At 48.6% G+C, this 24,640-nt stretch overlaps 1 protein-coding gene across 1 annotated transcript; it reads left to right on the plus strand.

Annotated features, from left to right (window-relative positions):
* The first annotated feature begins 2,263 nt into the window (after positions 1-2,263).
* On the plus strand, positions 2,264-24,618 carry LOC122741620 (nucleolar RNA helicase 2-like). The gene is made up of 16 exons (XM_043985279.1): positions 2,264-2,433; positions 5,540-6,022; positions 8,507-8,755; positions 10,557-10,632; positions 11,805-11,983; positions 13,057-13,174; positions 13,304-13,489; positions 14,090-14,235; positions 15,597-15,746; positions 16,294-16,455; positions 18,185-18,304; positions 18,740-18,813; positions 19,641-19,800; positions 20,028-20,162; positions 21,380-21,424; positions 21,742-24,618. The coding sequence occupies exons 1-16, from the start codon at positions 2,347-2,349 to the stop codon at positions 22,015-22,017; spliced, it is 2,646 nt and encodes an 881-aa protein (XP_043841214.1). The 5' UTR covers positions 2,264-2,346; the 3' UTR covers positions 22,018-24,618.
* Positions 24,619-24,640: the final 22 nt, after the last annotated feature.

Here is a 24,640-nt window from a genome sequence, read left to right on the forward strand (position 1 = left end):
ATCATCAAGATAGAGAGGTATGGGCAAAATACTAAAAAGTATTTGAGGGCTGGGGAGATGGCACCACCATGAAAAATGGGAAAGTGGGTGTGGAGAGAGGTAGTAAGGAATGGATTGCCAGGGTAAGCACCTCTTCTGCCACCTGGCTGCACTGTGAAAATCACCTCACATAACCAAGGAATGTCTTCAGTTCAATTGACAAGGCATTCAGAAGAGATCAGAAATAGATGTGGAGTTGGGGGGTGGGGCATCATTTACTTAAAATGGCTCATTTTTGTGCTGGGTAGATACTACACCTGTCTTTAATATTGGAGAAATAGGCTCTGAATGGTTAATATGCCAGGAGGCATTAACTTGGCGTTTATTCTCCAAAAGGTCTGTGAACTTGGATGAGAAAAATATTTCATCTTTCCTTTCACTAACCTCTAACTGAAATGTAGCATTTCCTTCAATTACTTGAAAGACTTTTGAAACTCCGGGCATCCAAAACCAAAACTCCTTTCTTCCTTTCTTTCCTACTTAATCCACCCCCCCTTCCCTATTCCTAGGAAGGGCAACACCATCCTCCCAGTCCCTAAGGCTCACAACCCAGAAGTCATCCCGGATTCCTCAATCTCTCACCTCCCCAGATCCAAGGTATTCCAATCTATTTCACCTTTGCAACATCTCTTGAATATGCCCCTTTCTCTCTTCCAGGACTATTGCAATAGCTGCTGATGGGTCTGCCTCCCTCAAGTCTCTCCCCGATCCCAAAGCATCCTCCAGTCATTCACCAAAGTGATTTTCCTAAAATGACCACCCCCACCCCCACCCCCCACTCAGTAAACTCCAGTGGCTTCCTGTCACCTCCAAAGGCAAATGCAAAATGCTCTATTTGGCATTCAAAGCCCTTCGTGACCTAGCCCCCTCTTCCATTCTCAGACGTATTCTTGAATTCCTGATGTATATTTTTGGGTCCAGTGACACTGACCTCCTGGCTGTTCCAGGAACCGAGAGACTCCATCTCTCGGTTCCTGGTATTTTCTTTGGCTGTCCTCCCATGCCTGGACTGCTCTTCCTCCTTCACTCTGTCGATCTCTGTGGCTTCCTATAAATCTCAACTAAAATCCCATCTTATATTGGAAGCTATCCTCAACTCCTCTTAATTCTGGTGCCTTTCTTCTCTTAATTGCTTCCTGTTTGTGTGTGTGTGTGTGTGTGTGTGTGTGTGTGTGTGTGTGTGTGTGTGTGTGTGTGTGTACTGTTACTTTCTATCAGAATGTTTGTTCCTCCCCCTCCTCCTATCAGATTTTAGCTTCCTTAACTGCTGGGGTTGTCTTCTGCCTCTTTTTGTTTCCCCACCACTTAGCACAGGCACAGCCCCTGGCACATAGTAGGTGCATAATAAAGACATCGATTGATTGACCAGATTGTCAAAGGGGTACCAGACACAAAGAAGATAGAGAATGGACCATTCCCTAAAGTTAGAGCGGGAAAGGACCTTAGAGACGGTCTAATCCATCCGACCTGACCACCGGGAGTGTCTGCTCCGGAGGTTAGCGCCCCGGGGCGGAGAATAATAAAGCGCTGTCACCACGGAGCTCACTCCCCCCGGGAATGGCCACAGCTGGGAAGGGAGGAGCTGCTGACGCTGTTTTGAGTTAGAGTAGGTCGACTTGTATTGATGCTCTCAAGAAGCTGGAGCGGCCCAGAGGTGGAGAGGAGGCTGCGGCGCCATAGCTCTGCCCACTCTGGCTGTGCCTAAAGCTGGGGCATCGAGCTGGAACGAGATTACACCCTCCATATCACCTAATGCCATCCGCTGGAGGAAATGGAGGCTCGCGTGAGGTGATGGTTACTGAGCGGCGGGGCCATGATTTGAACCATGACTCCGAAACCAGCGGCTTTCCTATTGGAACCTCGCCATTGGGCCTTCCTACCCGGGGTCGCCCAGACTCCCGGCCTCCGTCCCGAGGGTAGCACCGTCCTCTTCCTGCACACCCACCGGCGCCCCCTCCCCAGCCAGCAGCTCTCCAGCCCGGAGCGGAGCCTAAACAGCTCACATGTATTTAATACTTTTATGTTTTGCGGCGTGTTTTCAAGTCATACTACGTTTACCAAGCGCCTGCTAGCCCCCAGGAAGACGGGGGCAGGGGGAGGTGCAGCGCGCACGCGCGAGAACCGATCCTGGCTCCGCCTCCGGTACTTTGGCCCTGCTCGTCACTTCCGGGGCCCGGAGTTTTCACGTGGTCGCCGGGAATGCGCGCCTACTTCCTGCTTCCGTCCCCTGCGGAAGTGACGTGGCCGGCTCTCTGCTTCCTTTCCACGCGGGTGACGGTTGTGGTCTGAGCTCGCGGCCACTGGACTATGCCCGGTAAACTTCTGTCAGAGGCCGAGATCGAGTCGGAGGCGTCCATGGAGACTATGGAGCAGGCGCGGAAGCACAAGCACAAGGTGCGGACCGGGGGAGGAGGGTTCGGGCTCGGGCCGGGAGGAGCGAGGCGGGGAGACGTCTGGCGCCGGCTCCACGTGGACCTCAGGCCGGACTCGGCGCTCGGATGCTCCTGACGTCTTTGAGGCTCAGATAGCAAACCGACCCCGGGCCAGGAGGGATCTCCGACTCCCCTTCCCCCAACTACATCTTATATATGAGGAAACAGGTCTAGGGAGGCGAAGGGACCCAAGATCCCACATCACGGGGTCACGGGTGGATCTGTGGGCCACGTTACAGCGCAGGAAACCGAGGCAAAGTGAGACCAAGCGGTCACTCGCGGCCGCGAGGTGCAAGGGAGCTGTGGGGTGAGCGAGGCTTCCGCGAGTGAATGTGTGTAAAGTGCCCGGGGGTCCTGACCCTTGTCGTTGTAGGCACCCCCGCACCCCCCTACCTCTCCGTCCAGCCCTGCGGGGCCTGGACACTACCAAGCCCCCATTCGTTCCCTTCAGAGCCGGACCCGGCGCCCCGCGGGTAGCTGCACGTGCTCCCTCCTCCCGGGGACATGCCCTACGTCATTGTGCTGGCTTGGGGTTGCTGCCCAATGGGCGGCCGTCCTCGGGCCTGGGGAAGGGCTGGGAGGCGGGCTTGGACCCGGCTCCCCGCGTGCTGCTGGAGCGAGCTTGCCTGAAGACACCCCCCACCCGAGGCAACGGTGCTCAAAGGGGGGAAGTCTGTTAGTCACTCGCTGCGCCTAGTGACCTCACCAGCATCTGGGGGTTCCGAGAAAAGCTTCGAGCGGGCCTAATTACCCATAGATTAGGGCATCGATTCCCCTACGTGCTGGGGGCACAACCACAGGGGAGCTGGCGCCTCTGAACAGCTGCGTGATGCCTAGAAGGCGACTTAAGTAAATGGTGCCCAAACCTTTTTGGCCGGCTCAGATCAGCAGTAAGTATTGCATAAGGGACTGTCCGCTTCTTACCGTAGAGTCTGAGCTTTTGTGAAAGAAGGCCTTTAAAAGGGTGTTTCTGGTCACTTGTGATACGGACCTGGTGGCCTGCCTGTGGGCTGTGGAAGGAAAAGTAATCCCAGCAACAGACTGGTGCCCAGGTGGTAGCAGGACTTGGGGGCAGAGTATGTTACAGAAGGAGTCACATCTTCAGTAAGACTGTTGGACAGTTAGGACCAGCACTGGATCCTTTTTTTCTGCAAAGATGATGAATTGGAGAGGATTAGTTTAGAGGAAAGTTTAATTACCATGAATAACTTAGAATCCTGTGGTTTTGCTCTAGTGAAGAGGACAGGACATTTTTCTGTGCATTACTTAGTTGATCACTCTGGTATCCAGGTTGGGGGGGGGGTAGGTGTTATGTATTTCTTTTGGTATAAAACAGTGTTGCATTAGACTGTCACATCTGAAACAATTTTCTGTCAAGATCAGTTACCAGTGTCAGGGACTTCTACCAAATTCTGCCTCTGAGGTGTGTCTTTGAACAGCTGAGTTCACTGTACTCTGGGTCATTATCGCTTGTTAGCTAAAACAGATCCTAGGACAAACTTGGTCTACTTGCAGCTCTTGACTGAAATTGAAATATCACTTCAAAATTGTAACAAGGTGGTAGAAAAATGTGATCAGTGGATTTCGTTTCAGTTCCCAGTGTTCTGGAATCTTAGTGGTAATGAATGGTGAAATATCTTTTCTCCCAATGCTTTCTCCGTTGCCCCTCAAAAAAATGATTAGCTAGAGAAAGGTTAGGCAACTAGGTGGTGAAGCAGATAAAGTCCTGGGCCTGGAGTCAGGAAGACTTGAGTTCAAATGTGGCCTCAGAAACTTACTAGTTGTGTGACCCTGGGCAAGTCACTTAACCGTGTTTGTTTCAGTTTCCTCACTTGTGAAATGAACTGGAGAAGGAAATGGCAAACCACTCTAGTATCTTTACCAAGAAAAACCCCTCCAAAAAGGGGTTACAAAGAATTGGACACAACTGAAAATGACTAAACAACAGAGAAGGATTGTGGCCGTATTTAAGACTTAATAAAAATTACTAAAGGGCAGCTAAGTTATGCAGTGGATAGAGCACTGGGCTTGGAATCAGAAAGACCCATCTTTCTGGGGCAGCTAGGTGGCGCAGTGGATAGAGCACCGGCCCTGGATTCAGGAGTACCTGAGTTCAAATCTGGCCTTAGACACTTAACACTTACTAGCTGTGTGACCCTGAGCAAGTCACTAAAAAAAAAAAGGAAGACCCATCTTCCTGAGTTCAAATCCATCCTCTCATGTAGTAGCAGTGTGACCCTAGGCAAATCACTTCATCCTATTTGTCTCAGTTTCCTCTTCCATAAATGATTTATTTAAAAAAAATTTTTTTTTTGGTGAGGCAATTGGGGTTAAGTGACTTGCCCAGGGTCACGCAGCTAGTAGGTGTCAAGTTTCTGAGGCCAGATTTGAACCCAGGTCCTCCTGACTCCAGGGCCGGTGCTCTATCCACTGCACCACCTAGCAGCCCCCATAAAATGAACTAGAGAAGGAAATGGCAAACCACTCCAGTATCTCTGCCAAGAAACCCCCTCCCCAAAAGGGGAGTTGCTTATGAATGACAACAAAAAAGAATTATTAAAAGGGGAGGGGTGAAAAAAGAAAAACAATTGGGGCAGCTAGGTGGATAAAGCACTGGCCTTGGATTCAGGAGGACCTGAGTTCAAATCCAACCTCAGACACTTGACACTAGCTGTGTGACTCTGGGCAAATCACTTAACCCTCATTGCCCCGCCCCCCCAAAAAAGAAAAGAAAGGGGGGGGGCAGCATGGTTGAGTGGGGGTGTCTGAACTTGGAGTTAGGGTACCTGAATTTAAATTTTGTGACCTTGGGGAAGTGACTTAACTTCTCCCATCTTCAGTGTCCTTATGTGTAAAATTAGAGAGCTGGGATGATGGACCCTGTTGGTCTCTAGCATCTCTTCCAGTTCTAGATGTAGGATCCTAACTACATGACCAGGTGCCGTTAATTTTTTGCTTTGTTGTGTAATTGTGAATAAAGGATCGAACATATTTCTTATTTTAAAAAAGAAGTCGATTTCGGGCTTAACCTGTGTCTCTTTTGTGTATTTAATCTTTGAATTTTGCAGAAAGATAAAAAAGAGAAATCAAAAGATGATAAACCAGAAAAAAAGGCCCAGGTGGAGCCTGAGGAACTTGATTTCCCTAAGCCCAAGAAGGTGAAGAGAGAGGAGCTTCCTGAAGAAGTCATTTCTCCAAAGCCCAAGAAGGCCAAGAAGAAAGAGCAGCCCCCAGAGGATGAAGAAGACTCCTCCCCTAAACCCAAAAAGGCCAAAAAGAGCAAGGAGGGCTCTGTGGAGGAGGCTTCTGGCGAAGTGGTCTGCTCTAAGGCCAAAAAGACCAAAAAAAAAGAAGAGCTTTCTGAGAAGGAAAGCCCCCCACAACCCCTGAAGGCCAAGAAGGAGGAGAGTCGAGTAAATGGAGGCACGGGAGGAAAAAGGCCAAAGCCCCCGAGGGTGTCAGTAAGTAACGGGCTGCCCCACTCCCAGAGTGCATCTGAATCGGATTCAGAAGAGTCATCTAGTGAAGAAAGTGATAGCAAGGAGGAGCAGGTAAGGTGGCTCTGGTTACTAGATTTCTACTTCAGATGTGGTCTGAACAGTAGAGGCCATGGTGCCCAAGACCCCTTATTCTGGATATTATAGTATATGTTACTGCGGCCTTTGATGAAGCCTGTCCTCTTCCTGCCCTCTCTACCCTCTTGCCACTGTAGGTATGCTAATTATAAGTGGAAGAGAGTCCTTTGAAATGTGAACTAATCCCTCCATCTCTGTGAGTGTGCTGGATTTTGTTGTCTCAAAACCAGATCTCTTAAGGTGGAGTTGCTTTAAAAGGAAGAGAAAGAAATTCTCGATAGATTTCATAGCTCTTAACATGGAAGGAAGAACAGGGCTGTCATGTACGTGGTACGTCCCTACTGTGGAGCCAGCAAGGGGAGAACAACTGTGCCCAGCCAGCAGCCAAGCACCTGGGTGGTCTTCCAACTCTACTTCCTTAGGGCCTCTCCTCAGTGCAGGCCTCACTTGCTAAATAAACTTCAGGGCTCTTAGGAGTTGTTGCAAAGACCCTGACCCCTTAGGATTAGCACTGACCCACAAGATGCAATAATTGGCTTTAACGGGCACCCAGAGAGGAGAAGCACACAGGGTAAAGGTTTGGGATTTTTGGTGAGGACCTAGTAACGTGATAGATCCTTCAGAAAGTTGGATCTGCTTTGATTGATCTTTAGGATGTTGGTATTGAAGGACTTTAAAAACTTAAATGAACTTAGAAGGAAAGGTTTTCATAGAAGGATTTATTTTAGATCTTGAAGATACCTAATTCAACTCCATGATAAGGTAAATTGGAAAGGAAAAAATTCTTTTTTTAAAAAAGCAAACGTTGATTTGGCATCAGGTAAATTGTACAGTTTCTTGATGCTTGGGTGTGAGAGATTCCATCCACAAACTTCTTTGTGTGCCTAAACAGGGCCAGGTAGGCACCAAGCAAAGACTAATGTTCATCATCAGTTAAAACTGAAAGTAGGGCAAAGAAAATCCAAATCGGAATGGAGTGTCTGAAAGAAGCTGTCTTGAAATTGGTGCTTGGGTAGGTGGCCTTGTGTCTTTTCTCTGAGCCACAGGCTTTGGCCTACAATAGGACTCATAAGTTCATGAAGCAGAGCCACAGACTCTTCAGATTACAGTCTAAGTGGAAATGAACAGATCATCGGTCTGGGATGCTTGGATTAGTTGAAAGTGTTGCTGAGAGTTGGGTGGACACCTCTTTTTATTTCAACCTCTGATCTCTGATAATCTTCCTAACATTTTCTTAATGCTTTTTGTTTTATTCACAAAATGTGCTTTAAAAAAGTCATCCACTGGAGTAGCTAGGTGGCACAGTAGATAGAGCACTGGCCCTGGAGTCAGGGGTACCTGAGTTCAAATCTGGCCTCAGACACTTAACACTAGCTGTGTGACCCTGGGCAAGTCACTTAACCCCAATTGTGTCACACAAAAAAAAAAAGTCATCCAGAAGCCATTTATTAAGGGCTTGCTATTCATGCTAGTCTCTGTTGGGAAGGGGGAAGAAGAATTGGTCTCTTCCCTCAAGGAATCTGTGATTTGGAGGAGCTGGAAAGGCAAGTGGAAAGAGAGTGTAGTGGTGTATGAGAGGAGCCCAGAGTGTCCCGAGGTCACATGGGCCTGGGGATGTCAGGCTTTCACTGTGAGCTGTGTCTGAAAGGATGAGTATGGGGCAGCTAGGTGGCGAAGTGGATAAAGCACCAGTCCTGGATTCAGGAGGACCTGAGTTCAAATACGGCCTCAGACACTTGACACTTACTAGCTGTGTGACACCTTGGGCAAGTCACTTAACCTCCATTGCCCTGAAAAAAATTTTTAAAAAGGATGAGTAGGATGTCACAAGTTGGGATGGAGGCAGTAGACTGTGAGCAAAGGAGGGAAAATCTGTGTGGAACGTCACAGAGCTGGGGTTCTTGATCTGGAATTTGGGAACTTGGTTTTTTGCTGTTTTGGTAACTATTTCAATATAACAGATTTCCTTTGCAATTCTATACGTTTAAAACCCCTTATTCTAAGAAGAGGGAGTCTGTAGGGTTCACCAGAGAATCAGAGGAATCTGTGGCTCACAAGGGGTTAAGACTCCAAATCTAGGGCAAGAATCCTTGGTCTCCAACTTGAAGATCGTGCCCCAAAATTTGAATAATGGTGGGTCAAAGTAGAATGAACTGAGACCAGGAGGGTAGGGGGAGGATGATTGCAATGAATAGACTTTGTGATCTGGAAAAGCCCTTCTGGGTGCAGCAGCATCCTTAAATCACAGAACTGAGAGTCGAGGCCATCCTGGGGTGGGGGGGGTCTCTGCTCTTTGGGCCCACCTCCAATTTCTGCAACCTGGCACCTTCTCCCGGAGCTCTCCTTGTGGGCAACAGCAGCTGTAAGAGAAGCAGCTAAGTAGAGTGTTGCTTAGTTATATATTTTTGTTTTCTGCTTTAAGATTGAATTAACTTACATGCTTGGTATGTGTTCATGTAGGAAAATCATCTTCATAAAGGAGTAGGAAGCCATGCTCTTAGTTCTAAAGGATTAAAATCCCAGCCAAAAGCTGGACTGACAGAAGAGTTGGAAGGAGAAGATGATGATGAAGAAGAAGAAGATGATGAAGAAGAAGAAGATGATGAAGAAGAAGAAGATGATGAAGAAGAAGAAGATGAAGGGTTGGAGAACCCCAAAAAAGCTGAAAAGAAGGAAAATGAGAAAGCTACAAAATCTGAAGACACTGAAGTATGTTTGGACTGGGCATTCTCTGGGTTTGCTACATTTCTGGCATTTTCTGGGGATGTAGAGAATTAATTCCCAAGTCACTGGTTCATATTCCCTCCTCCCCCCTTAACCCTCTTGTACCCTGGGGTAGCCGTCATTATCTTAGAGCTGGGATTCTTTTTTGTTTTTTTTTAGGTGAGGCAGTTGGGGTTAAGTGACTTGCCCAAGGTCACACAGCTAGTAAGTGTCAAGTGTCTGAGCCTGGATTTGAACTCAGGTATTCCTGAATCCAGGGCTGGTGCTTTATCCACTGTACCACCTAGCTGCTCCCTAGAGCTGGGATTCTTAACCTTGAATCTGTGAACTTGGATAAATTACAACATCTTTGCTTTCATGAGCCTTAAACCGAAGTTTGGCATTTCCTTCAATTACTGAAAGAACATTTTGGGGAGAAATCCATGGGCTTCCCCAGGTGCCCAGTGGGGCTGTGTCACAGCAAGTTATAGGAGAACCCCAGATTGTGCTAAGATTTGACTGGGTCTTGGGGAGACTCTCCCATGCTTCTGCTTTGGTCCGGTCCCTGACTGAGTGCCTCGGTGAGTCTAGCTGCAGAAGCATCTCCTCTAGAGGAGGCCTATCTGGAAAAGAAGAGGCTGCCAGATGTGGGATTTGAGAGTGTGATTTCAGGAAGCTTCCCCGCCCAGACCCTGGGTGTGTGCTTTGGGTTCCTATGACGTTCCAGCAGCTGCTTATTGCTTCTGGGATCAGAACTTCTCATGGGCTCAGCTTGGCCTCAGCTGCTCTTACCATGCACTTCCTGTGCTCCTCGGCCCAGCCAGACTGGCCTGCCAGGCTCCCTCATCTACAGTTCACCTCCTGGCTTTGGGTGCTTTGGCCCACACTGCCCCAATTCGCCCTATGCCTGCCGGGCCCCCCCCCCCCCCGACCTGAGAGACCCCTGGGGTCTTTGAGTGCCCAGCTCAAGCACCAACTTTGCTTACCTTTCCTGGGCTTTCTTCCTCCTGATTATCTTGTGCGCGCGCGCGCGCGCGCGCGCGTGTGTGTGTGTGTGTGTGTGTGTGTGTGTGTGTGTGTGTGTCCATCCATCTGTTCATCCATCTATCTGTCTCCCTCCCTCCCCAGATAGAGTATAAACCTCTTGAGGTCAAGGACTGTTTCTCTTGCACCCCTACTGCCTGGCATATGGAGGTAACTGACCAATGTTCCTTGATTGATCGTTCTGCCTTGAAGAAGCAAATATATCAAACACTTGTGTCCTGGAAACCAGTTCTGGCTTTTTTTTGTTTTTTTTAAACAGCCTCTTCATAGGGGTTTTCAAAGTCCAGATACCTCATGACATTTTTCTAGTGAGTTCTTTTTTTTTGGTCTGTTCTGCCCACGCAACAGGCAAATTGACTTACAGCTTGCTAAATAGCCATCTTTAAAGTGGATCTGTGCAGATGGTTGGTTTTGAATAGTCCATAATGGTTCCCATTTGAATAGGACTGTCTTTTCATAATGTGTTTAGGGGTTTTAAATTGGTCCACAGATATTTCCATGTGCCAGGCCTTCGGGGCATGGAGACAAAACATTCCTTGTCCTTAAACAGCTTGTTTCTGTAATGTGTCGGTCATACGATGGAAATGTGTCTGGTTTCTCCTCCTCTAGACCATAAAGCACAGTCTTTCCCTCCTGGCCTAAATGAAGTCTGTCTTGAAGGATTCCCTCTTTAGCTTTGATTCTCAGGAAAGGACTATATGACCGCCAGAGGAAGCTCTTGGTTTCGTTTGTCCTGCTTCTAAAGTGCTCTTTAACTTAATAGGAGTTGTCTGAAGAGCAGAAAGAAGGAGCTTTCTCTAATTTCCCCATCTCCGAAGAGACGATTCAACTTCTCAAAGGTAATTTTATTAGCTAATCAATGGGAGGTTGTCTTCACTGATGAGATGGCCTCTCTTTTGAGGTCCCTCAAAATCCTGGGTATTCTAATGAAGAATTTTTGATAGTTTTTATTTGGGAGAATCTGTTTCAATAGTCCTCAGGTAGTGGAAAATATAAGATATACTGCAGATGCAAATTACTGTGGCCATCTCCCTTCCCCTCCCCAGGCCCCGATTCTCCTCAGACTAGATGGCCTCTGAAGGGCCTTGTAGCCCTGAATCTGGGATCCTCCTCAAACAGCTGTACCTGCAAAATTGGGGAGTAGGAGAAAGGAGTCAACTCATACATTACTGGTAGAATTGCAGACTCATCAGAGGTCTTTGGAGAACAGCCTAGCAATGGGCAATAAAAGTTCTCAGAAGTTAGCTAGCCTCTGTTCAGCTCTTACTGTGTGCTAGGCCCTGTGCTAAGCCTGGGGAATGCAAATCCATGCAGAAAGATAGTCTCTTTTCTCAGAAGCAGACAGTCTAACAGGGGAAGCAATATATAAAAGGGAGCAGGAAACCTGGGGGCCATGGGGTAGGGGGTGTAGGAAGAGAGGGCCTTACTGTTTGCTTTGGGCATTTTACCTAATGTGTGTCCTTTTTGTTTTGTGAGGCAATTGGGGTTAAGTGACTTGCCTAAGGTCACACAGCTAGTAAGTGTCAAGTTTCTGAGGCCGGATTTGAACTCAGGTCCTGACTCCAGGACTGGTGCTCTATCCACTGCGCCACCTAGCTGCCCCACATGTGTCCTTTTTAACCAAGGTGTAAAACAAGCTCTCTGTTCCCAGGCTTTTGTGACAGTTCACACACTCTGGACATGAAAGAGGAAATGGCTTGGAAAATATCTTGGGCCAGAGGGAATGTCTGCAGAGTTGGGGCATGTGCTGTCCTTGACTCAAGCCTGCATCCCATTTTGGGGGTGTCTTCAGGGGTGCAGATTGCCACTCACTCATGCTTGCCCACCTCTCCATAGCCCGTCACAATTGTTAAAAGCAAGTCTCATTGTGGGGATTAGAAAGAAAGAGCTCGAGTGATTGTTGTTGAACAGAAGTGTGGGTGCTGAAGGACAGCCCTGGGGATGCAGGTCCGGGGAGAAGGCTCTGCTGCATTGCATTGTCATTTTAAAAATCGACTGGATTCTTTCCCAGCCCGAGGGGTGAGCTACCTGTTCCCTATCCAAGCCAAGACGTTTCATCACGTGTCCAGTGGGAAGGACTTAATTGCTCAAGCCCGGACAGGGACGGGGAAGACATTCTCTTTTGCCATCCCCTTGATTGAAAAACTTCAGGGAGACTCTCAGCCCCGAGGGAGGGGCCGGCCACCCAAGGTAACTGATGCGCAGCGGCCCCACAGCCTTGTTTCCCATTCAGACCCTCATCCTGTGCAGCCTTCAGTTGTTGCTCATGGGAACCCCTGTGAGAATCCCCTCCTCTGTGCAGGAAATGCACAGAGGTATGTTGTAGGGGGATGACCCGCAGGCTTGTCAGCCATGAGCTCATCACCACCCTGTGGGCGTACCTTGTTTAACAGGAGAACCAGGGCCTTGGGGTGGTGCATGGACAGGGAGTCAGTGGGTCCTCCCCTCTGGTCACGACTGCCTCATTGCTTTGAGGATATGGGGTCACATTTACTAGTGAGGCTGGCAGAGATGGGCAACAAGAGCATAACTAGCAGGACCAGAGGAGGGGTGTGAGAGCTCTGCCGGTGGGCATGAAGTCACATTTCACGCCCACTAGCAGCTCTCACGCCAAGGGCTCCTTGAGGGTCCTGGTGTCCCGGAAGCCCTGGAGTAGTGACTGCACTGATTTCTTTTCTCTCTTTTTTTTTTTTTTGGTCTCTTTTTTGCAGGGCAGTGAGGGTTAAGTGACTTGCCTAGGGTCACACAGCTAGTAAGTGTCAAGTGTCTGAGGCCGGATTTGAACTCAGGTCCTCCTGACTCCAGGGCCAGTGCTCTATCCACTGTGCCACCTAGCTGCTCCCTACTACACTGATTTCTTAGCAGCTTGGTGGGCAAACTCTGGCTCTAAAGGCAACCTGCCTTCAAATCCAGCCTTAGACACTTCGTAGCTGTGTGACCCTGGCCAAGGCACCGAACCTGTTGGCCTCAGTTTCCTCATCTGTCAAATGGGGATGATAATAGCACCTTCCTGATCCTAGGGCGGTTGTGAGAAAACATTTGTAAAGCACCTGCCACATTGTGGGTGCTCAAGAAATGCTTGTTCCCTTCTCCTTTTCCCCTCAAGACCCTGGCAGCCGCACTCCCTGCCTGCCCTGGGGGTGTGAACTCACTGCCTAGAAGAGGTGTGATTGGTGGGATTCGGGTCACTGGGTCCTGCTGAGGTTTAGGTTTATTGGGTACCGTTGTCACCAGTGGGCTTAGACTTGAATTTTCTTGCCTAGGTACTGGTGCTGGCCCCGACGAGGGAGCTGTCGATCCAGGTCGGCAAAGACTTCAGCAACATCACCAAGAAGCTGACAGTGGCTTGTTTCTATGGCGGCACGCCCTATAACGGCCAGAGTGCGTACAGACAGGAGGGGTGGGAGAGAGGGGTGACTCTGGTCTTCCCCGGGGTTCTGCGCTTCTGGGGAAGGGCCTAGAGACAAAAGGAGCCCTGGTAACCACTGCCTCCTGGTGCTCACTTGGCAGTTGATCTTATTCGGAGAGGAATCGACATCTTGGTGGGCACTCCGGGTCGCATCAAAGACCATTTACAGAGTGGCCGGCTTGACCTCACCAAGGTGCAGCATGTTGTGCTGGACGAAGTGGACCAGATGCTGGACATGGGCTTTGCTGAGCAGGTGGAGGAGATTTTAACTGTGGCGTATAAGAAAGGTGAGTGAGGAGCCAAGTCAGGGCACTGTTGTAATGGGGAGGGGTCCACAAGAGCCATGGGGTTGCAGGAGAGGGATTGGGCTGGCCCTCCCTAGATGAGGTGGGGTCTGGGTTATATCTTAGGGATGTGACCCCGAGGTATAAACGTGGGTGCCCATGTGCCTATATTGTGGCTGTCCCAGGGTGGGGTCTGCAAGCCCTTTGGGTATAGGTGGGGATGGGAGAACAGAAGCTGTTTCTCTGCTTCTTGTGCCTTCATTCATCTGTCTGTGCTGGGTTAGTCTTCCCTCAGGCTCTTCTCAGTAGCACTGAAGCCTCACTCAGGCCTTTGAAGAAAGCAAGGGTCCAGGGGACCGCTAGATGGTGCAGTGGATAGAGCACCGGCCCTGGAGTCAGGAGGACCTGAGTTCAAATCTGGCAAATCTGGCATCAGACACTTGACATTTACTAGCTGTGTGACCCTGGGCAAGTCACTTAACCCTCATTGCCCCACAAAAAAAAGAATGAGGAAAGAAAGCAAGGGTCCAAGTCTCTTCCATGGAGTCCCTGGGGATTCTTGCCTTCTTCACTCTTGTAGCCTGATGCGATTTTTCTTTACAGATTCAGAAGACAACCCGCAGACGTTGCTGTTTTCTGCCACTTGTCCTCACTGGGTGTACGATGTGGCTAAGAAGTACATGAAATCGACTTACGAGCAAGTCGACCTCATTGGGAAGAAGACACAGAAGGCCGCCGTGACCGTGGAGGTGAGAGAGGATGCAATGGAAAGATCTTTTCTTGTTTTGGTCTCCAGCATCTGGGGGCCACAGATCTCGATTTCAGAACCATAATTGCATCGTTTTCAGCGGCTTCTCTGTTGCACGCATTTTTCCCTTGACGCAGTTATGCCTTGTACCCTTTACCTAGTAGCTTTTACAGGCCACTGGGAAGCAATAGCCGTGTGGAGGACATTCTTCCTTGGAGACTGGAGATGCAGGCTCTTGTCACATGTCGGGAGCTAATGGAATGGGGAGGGAAAAGACCAGGAAGGCTGGTCAGGTGAACCTCAAGGGAACTGATTTTACTTCCATTTGTGTCGGCACCAAGTCAGAGGGGCCAGAGATGTTAGGGCAAGTGTGCTTCCAGTGACATCTTCATTGTACTGACCGATAGTTCAGATGGACAGAGGGCTTTAGCACATCTCACTTGGTCTCCCTGATGGCCCTGGAGGTGGGAGCTAAGTAAGGGCGGAGGCATTCTGATTCCCCTGAGGAGATTGAGCTCAGAGCCAAGTGATCAGCTATAGTCACCCAGCTAGGAGGAGCAGAGACAGGCTGTGAGCCAAGCCAGAGCCAGTGCCTTGCACTGCATAAGGAGGCGGGGTTAAGTGGAGGACGGAGCCTGTATACAAATGCTATCTTAAGGTTTAAAAAGAGAAAAGAAAATGCAAGTGGGAGAAAACTGAACTCAGCAGCAGGAGAGCCCTTTCTGAAAACGTGTTGTCAGTGTCCTTTGTACAGATCAGCCCATTTTGCCCTAATGGTATAAATCCAGATGATGCCAAAGGTCCTGAGGGAGACCTTTTCAGGCACCAGCCTTGCCACCTGCCAGCTGGCCCCCAGGAGGAGTGTTACAGTGCTCTCCAGGGGCGCTTAAGGCCTGTCTGCAGTCTTGGCGTCCACCAGTGTGTGGGAAGCTTAGAGGTTTTGACCTGGGGCCTAGAAACTTGTGTTTTTCACATTTAATAACTACATTTCAATCATTGCTTGCCTTTGTGATTCTCTGCAGGGGGTCCATGGGCTTTACCAGATAGCCACAGGGGTCCAGGACACACAAAGGCATAAGAATGCCTGCTCCAGCTGGGCCCTATGATGTTTGGTAGACTCAGTACCACTCAGTCTGGTGCGGCACCAAGGCTTTTTTCTTCTTCAAGAACTGGGAGTCACAATCTACCAGTCATAGAGTTAGCACATATCAGGCACCTACTGTGTGCTAGGTACTCTGCTAAATGTGGCAGATACAAAGAGTGACATAAGACAATTGATCCCCTGCCTGCCTAGCATCAAACCACTCAGCTGGCTTCTGGATCCCCTCAGACAAGGTATTAATCACCTTTTTCTTCTCAAAGCATCTGGCCATCAACTGCCACTGGTCTCAGAGGGCGGCGGTCATTGGAGACGTCATCCAGGTGTACAGTGGGAGTCATGGACGGACCATCATTTTCTGTGAGACAAAGAAGGAGGCTCAGGAGCTCTCCTTGAATGACTCGATCAAACAGGTAGGACTCCCTCCCCAGCCTGGGAAGTGGAGAGGAGTTTCCATTGTCACCGGAGAAGTGACTGAGTAGGAAGAAGCTACCATAGAAGCTTCCCTGTGGCGGCTTCTGAGGTTGAGTTGCTTTGTGTCCATCCCCCAATGGCCAATATTGGTGCATGTAGGAAGTGGGAGGAGGCTCCCAACCAAGAGTAGACACTGTTCTTCATGGGATCTCACATCAGAGATCCAGGGGCCTTGCAGCAAGAGCAGTTGTGGAACTTGCATCCTGGGTCCCTCCTTTCCAGGCCCTAGTCTCTTTCCATTCCACTGTGGCTGGTTGGCTGCTCATCTCCTTGTCACTGTACTCTGTTTGAGTGTGCAAATACACTGGCCATTATGGGATTGGTGAATGTGCCAGATCATTTACACAGTTTTCTCTTTGTAATTTTCAGACAAACTTTGTGACAGGCCTGGCTACTTTGGGGACTCTGTGTAAAAAATCAACTGTTTAAGTTTAGCACTTCCAATCCTTTTGTTCCTTACTCAGACCTAGTTTGTTGCTTTGGCAGGATGCCCAGTCATTACATGGAGATATTCCACAGAAACAAAGGGAAATTACCCTTCAGGGTTTCCGGAATGGTAAATTTGGTGTCTTGGTGGCGACCAATGTGGCTGCTCGGGGCTTGGACATCCCCGAGGTGGACCTTGTTATACAAAGCTCTCCTCCAAAGGTAAGGGCCACGCTGCCTTCTTCCTTCTTTCTGCCTTGGCTTCACATAAACTACAGGCTCCCAGGCTCTGCTTCTCTGAACGTGGCAAACACCAACAAGCACTAACATTCCTGTACACAAAGAGAATGGGGAAGGAGGAATGCAGATGAAACGGAATCAGGGCATTGGGCATGAAGTCATGTCCTGCTTGTCTGTCTCTGCCTTTGAACTTCCTTCTGTCACTATTTTACAGGCTTCCTTGATGCTTTTTCCTCTCCCTAAAGAGATTCCCCTTGTAACACCCGAGCATGGTGAAACCAGGCATATCCATTCGTTGGTCACATCCCGAAATGCCTGTGTCCTTCCGCACCTGCCGTCCATCTCTTTGGGAGCAGGTGGGGAGAAGCCGGCCTCACTGGTCCACTGCAGTCATGGGCAGTCGTTTTGTTGATCAGTGTTTAACGGGGGTGGTGCCATTGTAGACCTGATTCTCTTCACTCCACATCGAGTCAGGCGGGTTTTTCCAGATTTCTCAGGATCTTTCCTTTTATTTATTATTTACCATGTAGTAATATTCCATTTGTTCAGCCATTCTCCAGATGACAAGTATATCTTTAGTTTTCATTCTTTGCTGTCATAAAATTTTTTGTATACATAAAGACTTTCTTTCCTTTGATTTCATATGCCTCATAGTGGTAAAGCTGGGGCAAGGCTGACAATTTGTCAACTTTGGGGGGCATTTCTAAATTGCTTTCTAGACTAGGTGGACTGGTTCAGAGCTTCACTAACAGAGCATTGGTTTGGCTGATCTTCCACAGCACCACCAACAGTTGTTCTTTGTTTGATTATTGTGGGGTAAAAACTCAGAGTTTTAATTTGCAATTTTCTAGTTATTCATGATGGTTGTTTTTCCATATTGCTTTTCTTTTCAGAACTACTTGTTCAAATCCTTTGGCCATTTACCCCCTGGGAAACAAAACTCATTATGCAGGGCTTTTGGGGTACAGTATCTCTGTTCCCTGCATGTCTTGGAAATGAGACCTCCATTATAGAAACTTGCCACAAAGACTTTCCTAGTTAACTGTTTACTTTCTCACTTTGACTGCATTGATTTTGTTTGTAAAAACCTCTTCATTTTATAAAATGAGAATTATCCATTTTTTGTCCTATGATCCTTTAATCCCTTGTTTGGCCAAGAACTCTTCCCTTATCCAGTTTTGTGAAGGGTAGCTCTTCTCTGTTCCTCTTGTTTGTTCATAATGTCATCTTTTATTGCTTGGTCACGTTTCTGTTTAATATATGGTATGAGATCCTGGTCTAAACCTAGTCTCGCTAAGACTGATTTCTAGTTTTGCCAAATATTGAGTCCTTGTCCCTTGAGAATCAGGAGCTGCCTTGGTTAATTTTTTTAAAGCACCGTGCACAAACCCGTATAAGTCTGGAGGTTTACTTTGGTGTGTGAGCAGCTATATGAGTAAATAAATCAGTAGCCTTAAAATAATTACATATAAATTCTTTTATTTATTCTAAGAAATACATACTTTTATTTTCTTTGATAGAAAACAGTGTCGTTAAAACTGAAGTGACTAAAGGTTTTTGCAAAATGGGTTTTTTTGCTCATTTGTGCTGTTGGGATCGCCTAATTCCTAATTAAGATGCCGTTTTCTCTTCATATGCTGGTTTCTCTCTGCTGTTGCTGGGAGTTTTTTCCCTTTTTTCCAAAAGTCAGTTCTTCATTTTCTCACCTTAGGACGTGGAGTCCTACATCCATCGTTCGGGGCGGACGGGTCGAGCTGGACGGACCGGGGTTTGTATTTGCTTTTATCAGAACAAGGAGCAGCACCAGCTGTCACAGGTGGAGCGGCAGGCGGTGAGTGCACTAGCCTCTTCTGTTGGGCTCCTGGCTATCACAGCAGTTCTGGGGGTGGAAGCCCCCCTTGTTTTACAGCAGTCCTCAGGTACCTGGTTCGGCCTCCCTGATCCTCCAACCCTCAGGCAGGGTCACTAAAAGCCAGTGGTTATGTGTCATCCTGTGATCTGGAGCCAGTCAGAAGAACCTTTGTGGTTCATTTTGCCAGCAATTTGGGCATCCAGATTCATAGACGTGAAGTAGTCATCTCGGACACTGGGAAGCTGGGGCGTGGTGATGATGGGAACATCTGGACATTTGCCTGTGTTAAGAACCGTGTGTTGTGGAGGAAACAGTTGAGACAAGGGAGTTCTCATCCCAGCCACACTCCTTGGGGTGATGTTCACAACCGAGAGAAGGTTAACACTGTGTCTGTTCTGATCCAATGTCTTGCAGGGGATCACATTCAAACGTGTGGGTGTTCCCACTGCTTCTGAAATAATTAAAGCCTCCAGCAAAGATGCCATCAGGTGTGTATGGGGGGGGGTTGTCATGACGATCATGTGTCATTGCTTGGTTGGCTGGGTGTTTTTGCCCCAATATTCTGTTATGAGGGACAATTTTAGAGCTCCAGGTGAAATCCAGATGACTCATGGAAGGTTCCTTGTTAGCCTAGTTGTCCTAAATGGTCACTTAATTGCATCATAGTTTATTTGGCAAGGATTTTGTGACAGTCTGGCAGAGGGATGGGGATGAGGTACCATTGGGGTTTGGGGATGCTCTCACAGGGGAGGAAAGGGGAGAACTGTGAATAAGGATGTGGGGAGGCCTGTGACAGACTGGGCTTGTCCATTCGTAACCCTTGCCGAGCAGATTCCTTGAGACCTGTTTGGTGTGAGATGCATCTGGATAAATATATTTATGAACAGCCAAGGACACACAAGCGTACCAGGTGGTGGTGCCTGCTCTTCCCACTTTATCTAGGACTGTTGGAAAGGGTGGCATAGTCTGAGGATCCGGTGGCCTCAAGTGAAAGTCTGCCTTTACCCTTGGCAGTTGTATTACCCAGCCACTCTGGGGTTGAAAAGTTGGGGGGGGGGGTGGAGCTAGCATTTGAAGTCAGGGAAGACTTGGTTTTAGAGCCCCCCCACTCCCCCCAGCAGTAGTTGGGAGTTGTGTGAACAGGGACTGAGTCACTTAGCTACTCGGGTCCATCCTCAGTTTCTCATCTCTACAAGAATAACCACACCTGTGTCCTGACATTGTGGTCGGGCTCAAAGGAGGTCACAGCATGGGCCACACATCTAGGCCCTAGGACAGTCCTTTCTGACAGTGGTCTGCTCTTTCCAATGCACAGGTTTTTGGATTCGGTGCCCCCCATAGCCATTAACAACTTCAGGCAGACCGCCCAGAAACTGATTGAGGAAAAGGGGGCCGTGGAAGCCCTGGCTGCAGCCCTGGCCCACATCTCAGGGGCGACCACCGTGGAGCAGCGCTCCTTGATCAACTCCGATGTGGTGAGATGCTCGTGGTTTCCCTCTTGGGGGTGGGGGGAACATGTTGACCTACAGGTTCTGCTGTGCAGTTTGCTTTTGTTCTCATGTACAGAGAGGCATTCGGGTGCTGGAAGTCCTGTTTATTGTTAAAGGAAGGCTCGTGCTTGGGGGAGGGTTGCCCTTTTCTGAAGCCCTCTGGCAGCTACTCCTCATTCCTAACCACTCCTTCTCCTCCCCGCCCCCCCCAGGGCTTTGTGACGATGGTCTTGCAGTGCTCCATAGAGATGCACAACATTGGCTATGCCTGGAGAGGACTGAAAGAGCAGCTTGGGGAAGAGATCGATGACAAAGTGACCCGGATGACCTTCCTCAAAGGGAAAATGGTAAGGCTGGAGCAGCTGGCAGTGTGGGCACCTCTTCATGGGTGCTATCATAGGATGCCTTCCCTACTGAGACCCCTGGAAAGAGCAAAGAATATGAGTCCGCCTTCATCCCCTGTGCCTGCCCAGTACTGGCCTTGGCACCCAGGAAGTGGGGAATCCATGTTTGTGGTGGGTGGATTGAGTGGCATCTCTGCCCAGAGAAGCTTCAGTCCAGGACCCACCTGAATGAAAAAAGGAAATAGAAACGGAAGCCTGGAAGGTTTTCTGTGGACTTGGGCTTAGAGTAACATTTGACCTCTTTGAACAGAGATGTTTTATGGCTTGAATGATCCTACCCTGGAAAATAAATCATTCCTTTGCCTTTCATAGGAAGCTAGATTTCCATGATAAAACTGGAATGTGACAACTTTGCATTCCTACGAATGGCAGGAGCCCTAGAAGCCACTTTGTCCACCCCTCTCTTTTTCTTTTTGTTTATTTTGGTTTTTTGGTGAGGCAGTTGGAGTTGAGTGACTTGCCCAGGATCACACAGCTAGTAATTGTTAAGTTTCTGAAGCCAAATTTGAACTCAGGTCCTCCTGACTCCAGGGCCGGTGCTCTATCCACTGTGCCACCTAGCTGCTCCCACCCTTCTTGTTTTACAGCCTGAGGGGTTTATCCAAGCTCCTAACAGTGGTGAGCAGCAGAGCTATGATTTGAGCTCCCAGCCCTTGACTCCACCAGTGCACTGATTGTTCTGTTGGTGCAGATCGCAAGCCTCCCTCCTCCATCCCCAGTGCATTTTCATCCCTTAATTCTCGATGCTCTGGAGTCTGTTCCATATCTCCTTGAGTGTCTTAAGGACCATAGCTCACTCTGTCACGGGCTCACTTCCTCTCCTAATCATTCTTGTTCTCATCCCTGTCTCTTACATGAGTTAAGGCCACAGGGCATTTCTCCCCATGGCTTCCTCATGGAATCCTGACTGGATGAAAGGTTCCATTCATGTAGCACAATCCAAGTTCTCCATGTGTTATGGAAGAAATGCATTCTTAGGGCAGATGGACGACACCTGGACTGTGGGCACTAAAAGTCTGCCTGGCCGAGGAGGCCTTCTGCCCGCCTCTCCTTCCTAGGAGAGACACTGGTCTGAGACTGCCCAGCCAAGCTCAGAGTCTGGGTGACTTCTAGCGATGGATTTCTTCTTTAAACTCTTTATCATGTTCCTTCCTTTTTAGGGCGTTTGTTTTGATGTCCCTGCTGCAGAAGTAAAGTCATTTCAGGTATGCTCATCTTGGCTTCTGATCAGGGTGGTTGAGGGCATAGAGTGGGTGAGATGTAGCCTTTTACTCCAGCAAATGGCTTGGGAGTCTGGGATCCTTTTCTAAAGTACCAGAGAGCGGAATTTCCCGTCATTGACCAGAGCAATCAGGAGTTGTTTTGATGGGCAGCCCATAAAGTGCTGGTAGCATTTAGCGTTCAAAGGAAGCCAGCAAAAGCTTGGTCACTTTGGGCTTTGCACCTATTGTAGAGGTGGGTGGGAGATACTTGCTTTGTTGAGTCAGTGTCTAGAAAGACATGCATACCTTGTTTTCCCCAGGATCAGTGGCAGGACTCAAGGCGCTGGCAGCTCTCTGTGGCCACCGAGAGACCTGAGCTGGAGCAGCAGCCCGATACAGGCAGAGGCTTCTCTAATTTCCGGAACCAGCGGCAGGGAGGTGGTGGTGGCGGCCGCGGTGGTGGCCGAGGCGGTGGCCGAGGCGGAGGTAGTGGCTGGGGTGGCCGGAGTAGTGGTGGCAGTGGCTTCAACAGAAATGACAAATTTCAGAACAGAGGCCAGAAGCGAAGTTTTCAAAGAGCGTTTTCTCAGCGTTAAGAAGTGCAAAAGGACAGGTTTAAATTTGGAGACAGCACTGCACTCCCCAGTGACTTTTACAAACTATCAGGCCTGCTTCCTGCTTTCCTTCTCATACTCACCAAACCAGCCATTGTCATTTGGTGCAGCTCTCAGCAAGGAATGGATATTCATTGTGTCAAGGCCAGTCCTGTTCAAAGGATATTCACCATCCTCTATTTTTTCTGCCACGTCTTCAAAAGCTTTTATTTGGGAGGGCCTATCTGTGGATATGTTCTTATTCTAAATTCATGTCTGGCTTGCTTTGAATCAAGTCTCTTTTCTACCCAGACTCTGCCCTTCCTTGGAGTGTCTCTGGGTATTGTTTTACCTAAGGACAGGCTCCCAGGGTACCCAGACTCAGAGGACCTTTCATGTGTAGCCAAAGATTTGTTTTTGCAACCGGTATTCCCAGTCCACTGCCAGAAGGGATTCTTTGGGAAGCCATCAGCTAAGGGTTAATACTGGTGAGCATTGGGTTTCTTCTAGAGCCTGGGCCCGGCTGATGATGCTGCGGGTCCAATGTCTGATGCAGAACATGATTTTGGGTGCTCAGGAAATAAATCACAGGTATTCTCAGGGACATGGAGCCAGTGTCTTGAACCAGGTTCTATCAGATCTTCCTTTGTAGAAAGCTCACAAGTTTGACAGAAGGTGTCACAGAATCTCAGATGTGAGAAGCTGGGAAGAAAGGCAGGCTTACTACTCCATTGGGGACAGGAACATTGTTATTTATTTTGGAAAAATTAGAGAAGATTCTGGATTTGCTAAGCAGATGAAATCAACTAGCAGATAACACTTTCAATTATGAGAAAAAATTCCAAACTCCCACCTAAGGAGGTGTATAATCCTGGTCAGGGGATGGGTAAGCAGGTTCTGTTAGTAATAGGGAAAATAGCAGGCTGATTCTTATTGTGTAGATTTCTATAACCCTGTAGTGTTATAGAATGTGTACATTTGCTTTTTGATGCCACAAACATTTATTAAGCACCTTCTGTGTGCTAGGGGTTGTTCTGTATGAAAGCAAGAATTCCTGTGATGTGCAGCAGAAATGATTGGTTCAGTACCTGTACTCTTTCTGCTTTGAAAGTCTCTTTGAAGGCTCCATGGATGATCTCAGTCATATCCATTCCTCCCCCATCAAGGTGTTCCCTGGCTGGGTTCCCATCCCTCCTCTGGGTTCCTTTGATGGCCCCCTTACAACCTCTCTAGCCCCTGGGGTACCCCTCCTGCCTGTCGCTGGTGGTGCAGGGCAGTCCAAGCATTTATGAGGCCCCTCTTATGTGCCTGGCTCTGTGCTTCCTGTCTGCCTTTTCTCCCCCATCCCCACTTTGACCTCAATCCTCCGGTCAGCCCCACCAGATTTAGTGGAAGGAGCACTGGGTTTGCAGTCACAAGACCTGGCTTTGAGTTCAGGCCCTGCAGTTTACTAGCTGAGAGACCTTGGGCAAGTTCCTTAAACTGCCCGGGCCCGTTTGCCCAAATGTGGAGTGTGAGGAGTGGGCCAGATGCTCTTGGAGGCTGCCACCATGACCTGTGATCTCTGCCTGACCTCAGCTGCCCTGGTTAGTGCAGAAACAATCCAATGCCCCACTTAGAGAGTGTTCTTGTGGCCAACTGAGTCTCCACTGAGGGACGCTTTAGGAATCTTTTGAACTCATTCCCAATTCTGGTTCTTAGTGCTTTGCTCAGGGGCCGAAGCCCCTTGCTCTGCCCTCCTGTCTTCACAGGATGCTCCTGGGCAGCCTGGAGGTGCCGCTTTCATCAGACTGGGCCTGCCCTGGGGTGAAGTAACTCCAATAAGGTCATCCTCAAGTATATGGCAGCGCCTCCAACTGGAACCTAAGCCTTCTGCCCCCAGTCAACCCTTTTAAGCCCAGGGCTCTCAGCATTGCACCTTGGTAGGGTGGGGTTTTTACTAGTCATTCAAGAAGGAATGACCATTCCTTCAATTAAGTGATTAATAGCGGGCCAACCTTTGATCAGCAGCCAACAGCTTTGGAACTAGTGTCCCCTAGCATTTGGCACAGCATCCAAGAGACTGGAGGGTATACATCAATGTGCTTTTTTGGTGGGACAATGAGGGTTAAGTGACTTGCCCAGGGTCACACAGCTAGTAAGTGTCAAGTGTCTGAGGCCAGATTTGAACTCGGGTACTCCTGAATCCAGGGCTGGTGCTTTATCCACTGCGCTTCCTAGCTGCCCTGTCAGTGTGCTTTGAATCAAGAATTTCCGTAAATGAGCAAAAGAAACTTCTAGCTCTGCATCGAAAAGCTAGTGTGGGGTGCATTTCTACTTCACAGAATTAGACTTTCAAGGGAACACGTTAATAATCATAAAAAAAGGCTGGGGGAAAATGATTTCCCTGCAACACCATTCATCAGTACCTAAAATAGGCGTTATAGAGAGGTTGTGTTGGCTGGCCTGGGCACTTCACCATTCATAACTGAGTTCCAAATGGTTTTTACTAATGAATTTTTAGAATACAGTCTGGTCACGAATGGGGAACTGCCAACAGATTTTTAAAGGTAAATATTTTCTAAGATACTGTCTTATGCCTTAATAAAAACCTAGTTTCCTTATGTCTGTGCTGTTTTTCCGTGTA

Source organism: Dromiciops gliroides, chromosome 2 (assembly GCF_019393635.1).
Source record: "Dromiciops gliroides isolate mDroGli1 chromosome 2, mDroGli1.pri, whole genome shotgun sequence".
Classification (NCBI taxonomy): domain Eukaryota; kingdom Metazoa; phylum Chordata; class Mammalia; order Microbiotheria; family Microbiotheriidae; genus Dromiciops; species Dromiciops gliroides.

Excerpts from the sequence above, each read along its gene's own strand:
- LOC122741620 (XM_043985279.1), top strand. The coding sequence starts at position 2,347 with ATGCCCGGTAAACTTCTGTCAGAGGCCGAGATCGAGTCGGAGGCGTCC. Across the intron at positions 11,984-13,056 it reads GGAGGGGCCGGCCACCCAAG|GTACTGGTGCTGGCCCCGAC; the intron begins GTAACTGATGCG and ends TTTCTTGCCTAG. Across the intron at positions 21,425-21,741 it reads CAGAAGTAAAGTCATTTCAG|GATCAGTGGCAGGACTCAAG; the intron begins GTATGCTCATCT and ends TGTTTTCCCCAG.